Source organism: Chenopodium quinoa, unplaced genomic scaffold (genome assembly GCF_001683475.1).
Source record: "Chenopodium quinoa cultivar QQ74 unplaced genomic scaffold, ASM168347v1, whole genome shotgun sequence".
NCBI lineage: Eukaryota > Viridiplantae > Streptophyta > Magnoliopsida > Caryophyllales > Amaranthaceae > Chenopodium > Chenopodium quinoa.
The window spans coordinates 1,491,307-1,501,054 of record NW_018742523.1 but is presented as its reverse complement, the minus strand read 5'-3'; the positions used below and the strand labels follow the sequence as shown (position 1 = coordinate 1,501,054).

General features: G+C 36.9%; 1 protein-coding gene across 1 annotated transcript; it reads right to left on the bottom strand.

Annotated features, from left to right (window-relative positions):
* Window positions 1-2,537: 2,537 nt before the first annotated feature.
* Window positions 2,538-9,748, bottom strand: LOC110719965 (uroporphyrinogen-III C-methyltransferase-like). The gene is made up of 4 exons (XM_021898966.1): window positions 8,837-9,748; window positions 8,671-8,740; window positions 7,206-7,483; window positions 2,538-3,118 (listed from the first exon to the last, which is right to left on the bottom strand). Exons 1-4 carry the CDS (start codon window positions 9,476-9,478, stop codon window positions 2,969-2,971), a joined length of 1,140 nt encoding a protein of 379 aa, XP_021754658.1. The 5' UTR covers window positions 9,479-9,748; the 3' UTR covers window positions 2,538-2,968.

Sequence of the window (9,748 nt, the reverse complement as noted above, 5' to 3'; positions counted from 1 at the left end):
CAAGCGTATTTTCCAATCAATAGACTGAGGTTGAGCGGCCAGTCCGGCCAAGTAGGCTACCTGGTCGTACTGCTGGTCATATTGCCCGTACTGCCCGTACACTGGTGGAGTAGGCGGCAAAACTACACCATAATTGTGGGGCACTTGAAACTAAGCTGGTGAAGAAAAAGGAATTGGTGTTTGAGTACAATGAGCTTGACTCCTATTGGTCCTGGTCGAGCTAGTATCCTTGGAGAGGGTATAGTTTGACATTTCATCTGGCATAGTGGGGGTGGAAGCAATGTCCGAGTAGTAAGACCATCCTCGCTCATGCCGCTTGTGCCGAAGATAATCTCTAGCATCCTTAAAGCGCTGGGACGACTCATTTGGCTGCCTTAGAGGCTGCCTAGTCTACCCCCCAACCGACTTCGATTTCTCGAGTAGCCTCGACTAGTTCGTCCAAGGCACCCTAGGGGACCTCAGCTACCCCCTGAACGGAGTAGCTCCTGCATCTTTAGTATTAGCCGCCTTGGCATGGGGTTTCTTTTTTATACCCTATCCTTCTTTCCTGGCGGCTGCTTAGAAGAAGAGGGTATCCTGCCCTCAAACTCCTTTTAGAGCTTGGCCAAAGCAGCCTGCAAAGAGCCGACCGTTAAAGGAGTATCTTCGATCTCATGGAATGAGGCAGTCAGAGGATTATTGTTGTTGATGTTAACTTCAATATTCTCTACATGTTCGTCTTGACCAGGACCGGGTGTCATACCGTCTTTAGCCATTTCAGACGTGTATCCCCACAGATGGTGCCAAATGTTTTCAGGTTTTTTGGAATCCCACGGGATACAGTTCGTGAATATAGCCGGACAGCCGCAGACACCTGCAAAACAATGAATATTCGCCTCCGACGATCACGTTAGTGATCGGAAAGCGAAAGTATTTAGAGATAAAAAGTAGAAAGAAGTTAAAGCAATTTAATATGCCTTGAAAGAGATGTTTCAATCCACCCCTCCCATCATAAATTATTAGGGTATTTATAGAGGTTGGAATGTGTGCATTTCTAGGGTTGGTACCCTGAAAAGGAGTACCTTGATTGGTGGCGCAATCAGGTAGAGACACGTGTCTCTTTGGGGCGCCGTTATGGCGCCTTTGTCAGGATTTGGGCCTGCTGCTGTAAGGAGGCCTTCTCTCTTTCAGGTGCCCTTTTGTTTGCCACGTAGGTGTCACTTCCTACTGGGACACGTGTCGCCTTTTTATTGAGTCACGTGTCACTATAGGATTGGACCACGTGGCGGGGTAATTTTTACACTAAAAAAATACCCTATAAAATGTTTAATTATTTATTAGCCCTCATTATTAACATTAATTGCCTTCTTTTCTAAACTCTTAAGAATAGTGTGTGTATAGTTATATCCCTAAAAATATTTATTTACATATTTTCCCTCATTATGTTGTCAATAACTGAAAGAGCTCTCCAAATATGGCTAAATATGGTGTGCCACCCTAGTTAATGATAAAATTACACATCAATTGATGCTAAATAATTTTTTACAGTGCGTCTTGTGTGCAGCTGGCCACACCATGTGGCCGCTTGTTAAAAAACAAAGTAACCCCTATAATACTGACCAAGTAACCCCTATAACATTGACGAAGTAACCCTGTAACACTGATCGAGTAACGCCTATAACACTGACAAAATAACTCTTGTATCACTAACTGAGTAACCCCTATAACACTGACGAAGTAATCCCTATGATGGTTGGCCACATCGCATGGCAAGCCACATATAAGAATTTGTGAATTTTTTTATCTTTCTTTTACAATCATACACTTCCTCCGTTTCATATGTTGTCAACAATTGAAAGAGCTCTCCAAATATGGCTAAATATGGTGCCCACCCTAGTTAATGATAAAATTACACATCAATTGATGTTAAATAATTTTTTATCTTTCTTTTACAATCATATACTTCCTCTATTTCATATTAGATGACACGTTTCATTTAAGCACGTTTGTCAATGCACACTTTATAATGCAAATATCCCTTATTACATATTAGAAAAAAATTATAAAAATTTGATATTTAAAAAAATAGAATTTGAGACGAAATCTAACAAGACTCCACATGACTATGATTTTCTAATCAAGAAATCACAAAACGAAATCAAAACAAGTTATGTGAATAGTACACAAAGTCAAACCGTGTCATCTAATGTGAATTGGAGGAAGTACTTCCATTATTTATCATTTTCCTAAACATAATTTACCTTTTCAAACTATGGAGTAATTTCGAAGTAATCGGAATATATGTATAGCTAAGATGACTAGTGTCAAGTAAATGAAATTTTTCTCATTCTTCCTCAGCCATAGGCCCAGTCTTTAAACGTGTTTCATAGGTTATTGGGCTTTAAGTTAACCGTGTGTTTTAGGCCATTTACTCCAGAACCACATTTACCAGATATATCAGCACAATTTCCAATTCAGCCACATGGCCCAATATTCTCTCTATTTACAAATTGAATGAAAACTGATTTCTTTAAAATTTCTACAATTTTGTAGTCATATTTGTTTTAATGTCTTCAAGAAATGAATTGATAGAAACATGTTGCATGTCTGATGTCTCACTTGATATTTAATACACTTGAACATTCTAATTTCCTCCAATTCACTAAAACATTTATTCGAAAGTTAAGCTAGTAGGACAGCCCAAGCAAAAGCTTTCAAGTTTCCAAGCGGAGCTACTACGTCAACATGATTGCATGGAGCCATGGACTGATGGACGCCTCATTGATCAAAGGCAATTCTGGATAGCAAACACCACTGTAGTTACTACTTGGCTAGCATAGGAGGTGCTCAGTAACACCAGCTTCCAGCTTCAGTAGGCACTCACCACCAACCAGTAATTGTTGTCGCTTCTTCAGTGGTCTTCCTGGTTATTCAGAAACCAGAATGCACTTTGCCTGCAATAATTTCCCAAAAAGCCAAGCGTTGGTTTCTACTGTGCCTCCACAAGTTCAGTTGCTTCTTCGCAGGATTGCATCCACAATGGTGAAAGTGTAACAACCTTCCCAATGATTATGAGTGTAGGGGATACCAGTCCAGTACATTTAATTTTATCAGCAAGATCCTCCAACTTTGCAAATACCTGTTCAAATGAAAATTCAGCCACAAAAGTTAGCTGAAATGTGCCTCTTAAATAGAGTTGCCCGCATGAACAGAAGTCACATAGCCCAAACACCTAATATTAACATATTATGACAAGAACAAACTAAATATGCCAGGGCAGGCCTATCTAATATGCTTGAATCCAACTCTAAAAGATAGCAGATCATACATCCTAGGACACAGGTAATATATACAATTGAAACAACTAATGAACACAGATTACACGTCTTGCATTTCCATGCAAATAGGATAGTAGAGGCGTATGTACAGTGATAATACCATATTATGATGAGAATAAACTACAAATGCATGGGAAGGCCTATCCAATATGCTTCACTCCTACTATAGAAGGTAGCAGATGAAACATCCATGGACACAGGTAATATACATACTATACAATTGAAACAGCTAGTGAGCACAAGATTAGATGCTTTGCATTTCCATGCAAATACGATAGTAGAGGTGTATGCACAGTGCTCATCGTGTAGACGTCCGAAAACATTGTTTCGTGTTGTATTTAGCTATTAGAATTTGTAAAACAAAGATAAAAATAGTTTGGCGGGCTGCATTTTAAATTTCCATTGGAAAGCTGCTAATTGTTATCCCTAAAATCAATTCATTAATTTGTAAATTTTAGAATTAGTGCATATTAGTTTTGGATTCAAAGAAATTGATGACTTGCTAGAAGAAAAAGATATGTTTCCAATTTGTTTCAACATTCTGTCAATATGTTTTTAATTTAGTGTTGTTTATTCAAGGTTGATGATTTTCACATGTCTATTACTATATGTTCTTTCAACTTAGATCAAGTTCCTTTAAATTTCTAATAGATTTTGAACATATGTTCTTTGGATTTGAATATAAGTTCTTGAGGTTTAAACCTTATGTTCTTATTATTATGCGTTATTTTTCTTATATAAATGAAGACTATATATATTGTAGCTTTTATGTTTATTGGAGTACACGTTCTTTTGTTTTAGCCTTTATGTTCATTTGTTTTATGCTTGATGTGCTCTTGATTATTAAGGGACGCACGTTTTATAATTTATAGGGTGTCGTTTTGAAATAAATGCGCAATGTAAACTATACATTCGCCTGCATCATCTAATCATTGGCATTTCCACACCTTCTGGTGAGGGTTACCAAACACATATACGCTCCAATACGCAAAATGAATAAAAATTCGCAATACGTAGGTGGGAGTATTGTAATACATTTGAGGTTTTTTTGTAACACGATTTTTTGGGGTCATAATGTGATAAATTTTTTTTATTTTTTTTTTTAAAAAAAAAGAAAAAAATAAAAAAGAAATTGGGACAATCGGTATGAAAAACTTAAATCAGGAGTTCATGGAGGGAAGGGAGTACTAGGTGAAAGAAACAAACAGAAATATGAAAGCAAAAGAAGGAAGCCACTCCCCCCCATAAAGCCTCTATGGTGTTTGATTGGAGTAATGGAGACAAATAAACGAACCCCTCTCTTGTTAATCTATTCTTACTCTGCACTACCCCTCCTCGTTAAATCCTATCTCTTGGGATATATCATAATGCGGCAAGTACGCTAATTTGCGAGTATTAATATGCAAAAGTATTGAGTAATGGAACAAAAGTATTAATACGGAATTGGAGGGGCCATGGGAGAGTATTAGGTAACCCTACTTCCGGTTTTACCTAGTTTAAAGCTACTTTTGACTTATTTAAGGTAGTAAGTTACAAACTTGACTTGTTGAATATACCTTTTTTTTTTTTAAGGAATTGTTGAATAATACTTGCATCTCTAAGAATTGGCAAAAGTGAATCGTATTTGACAAATTTATGAATACATATAATATTATAAAGTGGAGTACATTGTTTCAAGTAACCTTTTTAAATTCAATCGGATGTTAAAAATGATCTACCTGCTACTCAACTTTTCAACTTCGTTACTCTTTTATGGTAACTCTTTTCTTATTACTCTCTCCCATGAAAGATGTTCTTCCCCTTCATTGGAAAAATAATTTAGACTACTCTTATTCTTTTCTTTTTTACCCTTCCACATCAAAAAAAAAAAAAAAAAAAAAAAAAAAAAAAAAAAAAAAAACCCTTATTTGAGATTGGTTTTATAATGGAGTGCTTAGGATAACATTATTCATTATAATGGAGTGCTTAGGATATCATTATTCAGGTTATTCATCAGAACATTCAGCTATAGTGAGTCATTGTATGAATCTTAATATGAATGTAGAATAATTGTTACCTAGGTATGGGGAGGGAGCAATAACCAACTATGGCTTTAAAGAGGAGATCATGAATAGAATTGTTCATGATTCTGAAGACAGTCATAAGATAACTCTAAGCTTAGCTACTTGTCACGGGTTGTCTCCCTTACCAAAGATGGGCATCAAGAGGGTCACAGCAAGGCAACAACTGAGGCTAGGGGGCTTGCCTTGGTGCCCACCTTCCCCAATAGAGCTTTATATTGTTGTAGCCTTGAAATACTAGTGAACACCCACATGACAGTAACACAATAATAGGCCATTTGGACGGGCTAATGGGCTCAAATTTGGGGGTCCACCATATTTTTGGGCCAAGGAAGACCATGGTGGTGATAATTTTCCAAGAGGAGGCCCCGCAGCAAAGAGTCTGGAAAACGCGAGATGCTTCTAGAAGGTTCCGGGCTTCCATAGAGAATTCTTTTGAGGGGGTATTCTAGACGGGATAATATTCAAGGGTCATCTTGTACATAATAAGAGTTTCTAGGGTCTTCTATGTATGTACATAATAAGAGTTGTACGTTCTAGAATGTTCTAGGATGGTCTTAAGCATTCTAGACTTAGGAAGTATATAGAACCTCCTTGTATGTAGTTCTTTTGGAGGTGGGAACGTTCTAGAGAGTTCTAGAGATTAGGAATCTAGTTACCTCCATTTGAGGAGGTAAGGAATTCTCTAGAATCGAGCTTGGATGCCTATAAATAGGCCATCCCATTCATTTGTACATTTCAGCCAACACCTTTAATTGTAAAGTTCTCTCAAGTAATCAAAGCTTTCCTTTAAAATCTCTTGTGAGCATCTTTCTTCTCTTAATTAGCCAATCTCGTAGGACACTTAGTCTAGCAAAACAAGGGGAGTCCTGACTAGGAAACTAACGAGTGTTGTCGACTAGTGGACCGTGTGCAAGAGGACTTAGGGAAATAAGTCAGCACGTGACATACTGCTTTTAAGCACGACACTTCTAAAAAGCAAAAAAAAAAAAAAAAAAAAAAAAAAATCCTGCATTATTTTCTTATCTTTTATTGTACATTTTGGTGGTTTTATATCTTTTCAATTTTAAAGTTGATAGAGTATTAGACATTTAGCAACTACTGCATACAACGATTAAGGCCTTGTTTAGCAAATACTTGTTAGTGGTTGGCTGGTTTGCTTGGCTTGTTTGACCGGCTAAAACTTTTGGCTGTTTATAATGGCTTTTGAAATTGGCTGTTTATAAAAGTTTTTGATAGTTGTTGGCTATTTATTAGATAATTTGTGGGCCAACAAGCTAAAAGCCAACAAAAAAAGCTACTCATAGTAGCTTTTTCATTTTGGCTTAAAAGCCAGCTTTTTCATTTTGGCTTAAAAGTCAGCTTTTTCCCATGAATGAAAAGCCAATTACCAAACACTTTTTTTGCTGTTTGACCACATAAAAAAGCCAAAAGCTAACTAAAAAGCCACCAAGCCATTTACCAAAAATGACCTAAAATTGTTTTGCACTATATTGTGAGTCAAAAAGTGTCTATAGAGCAATGTGGTCAGTCAATGCTTAAATATAAACAACTAAACTAGATGTAATAGTCACTAATGACTATTTTTTTTTTTATCATATATCAACCCATAGTTCAACAACGTGCACTGCATAAAGTATAAGAGCAAGGAAAACCCACAGGACCATAGAAAGATGATAATTTATCAGAGCCTTGCCAAATTGCCAATCTAAATCTCAAATTAAGCATGCTGGTGCAGTGAGAGTAAATCCCATCTTATTGAAAAGCCTAAATACTACGTTAGAAAGTTAAACATGATTGAATCAAGGAAAGATAAGGTATATCTTACCAAACGCTGTTGTGCAGTTGTCCCTCTTTCCACTGCAACGGCAGGGGTATCAACAGGCAGGCCATGTTGCACCAATTTCTGGGCAAGAGCAGGAAGAGTTGCCAAACCCATATATACCACTAGGGTACAATCAGGGTCAGCAGCATTCTCTGCTACATACAATGGATCAGTTCCCCCATTCCTTGAGTGTCCAGTGAGATATCTAACACTGGTAGCGATGCCTCGGTGAGTTAATGGTATCCCCAGCTCTGCTGATATACCTGAAGCAGCAGTTATACCTAACAAGGAAGAATATCTCACACTATCACAAATGGTAAATGATATTTGCATCAGCAATTAGACAGTAACAAAGGAAAAAGCATAACACTTTTCTTTTACAGGTATGGCAAGGGGAAAATGGTGAGCAATTAAAAACATCCCTCAAGATATCAAATAATGTCCAAATTCTATTACATACTTCGTATATAACTATGCTTAATATAGGGATTTGAAGGCCGCATCAATTCTATAGATATCATTTATAAACTGCAAGGTAAATTACATAACTGCTACAACTAACCACATCCCACCACCTCGAAAAATGATATACAAATCACCAATTGGTTTGACATGACTTATTCATGATAAAATATATGGAATACAGATATATTACAAAAGAACAATAATGTAGGTTATGCAACAAATTCTAATCCTTTGTTTCCAAAGGAAACAAGTTTAAATAGGAATGGAAGCAGATGAAAAAACATTGATGGCTATATGGATGAGTTTTTCTTAGCTAATGAAAGAAACATTTCCATGCATCACACTTAACAGATGCTTCAGTTCCTGCGATTTTATCATACTATAACTGGAAAGTTTAGCTTATTTCAAGGGAGTCATAGCCCATAAGCATCACAAGGATACAGCTATTGCGCATGACTTAATACAACTAAAAATGCAATGCAATCATGAGCACAATTCAATGTTTGATAAATCAAGAGCAAAGAACTTACACATTAAAGTACTACATCAAAGAGCCTGCAAATGAATAAGTAGAAAGCCTACTTTATATCTAAATTATTAAAACACCAAAGTTAACCAGTGGTAATTTCTTTTCCAGTCAAAGATAATTGCTCTTAGTAAGGAAATAGTTATACAAGAGTGCACCCTGAAGTTAACATCTATGACAGATTCAACCACAGCAAGAAACTAACAAAAGCTAGCCTATTGGAAGATAAAAGCTTCCGGGAGTCTGTCAATCACTTTCACCTTGTACTTTTTCAGCACATATATCTGTTACTGTTATAATTACAAACTATAGTAACATTCAAATATATATAAAGTAACAATTTCAACAAAATTTCAGAGAGCAGGATAAACATGACACCAGGAACAACTTACTGCAAACTATTTTGATATATACTTCGTATAAAGTAACACACTAGAAGTTAGTACATTTAATTTAACAAAATACCAAAAAGCATACCAGGAACAACTTTGACTTGAATCCCCTTCTGCTGCAAGAAATCCATCTCTTCACCACCACGCCCGAAAATCTGCCACAACAACACAGAAAATTAAGCACAAACATAGGCATTATGCAAAGTATTGATACAAACGAAAAATTAATGTTAGCATACAAACATTCTTACAAGAGGATCCCCGCCTTTGAGTCTAACAACAGTAGCACCAGCTTCAGCAAAACTCAACAGCAGCTGATGAATCTCCTCCTGAGTCCTACTGTGATACCCAGCAGTCTTCCCAACATAAAGAAGCCTAGCATTTGCACCAACCAAATCCAACACATCATTTGAAACAAGGCGATCATACAGTAAAAGATCAGCAGATTGAATGATTTTCAGGGCTTTCAGAGTCAGAAGATCAGGATCACCTGGACCAGTTCCCACCAAAAACACATTTCCAACCCCACTACCATCACTAACATTAGAACCCCTCTTTTCTCTCAATACTTCTAGCAGCTTCTTGAGTTCAGGAATCTGCAAATCAATGTCATGTTCTCTTCTACTCTCAGACCGTGGCGGCGGTGGCGAAGATGATGATGACTGAGAAGAATGGTCTTGAGATTGAGATAGTGAAAATTGGGATATAACAGGATAAACCCAATTCTCCCTTTGATATCTTTCAACTGAATTCTTCTCTGTGAAGGGTGAAGAGCTAGAACATTGAATTTGTCTGTAATTAATGCATATTTGAGTATGAAAATTTCTGGGTTTTTGCTGATGAGCAGTGAAATGATGAATTGATAGTGATTGAAGATGATTTAGAGCCGCCATTGAAAAGGGTAGCTTTCAACAAAGGTATTGATGTAATCATAAAACATACCATTACAAATTAAAAGGGTTTTTATAAGGAAATGGTTAATCAATGGTTCAACGGTTCATATTGGTGGCAAACGGCAGGCAAGCAGCCGCAGCAGTGGAATTTGGGGAAGATGGAGAGCCAGAGCTAAGATAACAGTGTGACCTTTTAGCCGTTAAAAGGGGCAGGTTCATTCTATACTACATTCCTCCCACTTGACCCAGGTTGTAAAATCAAATTTGGAT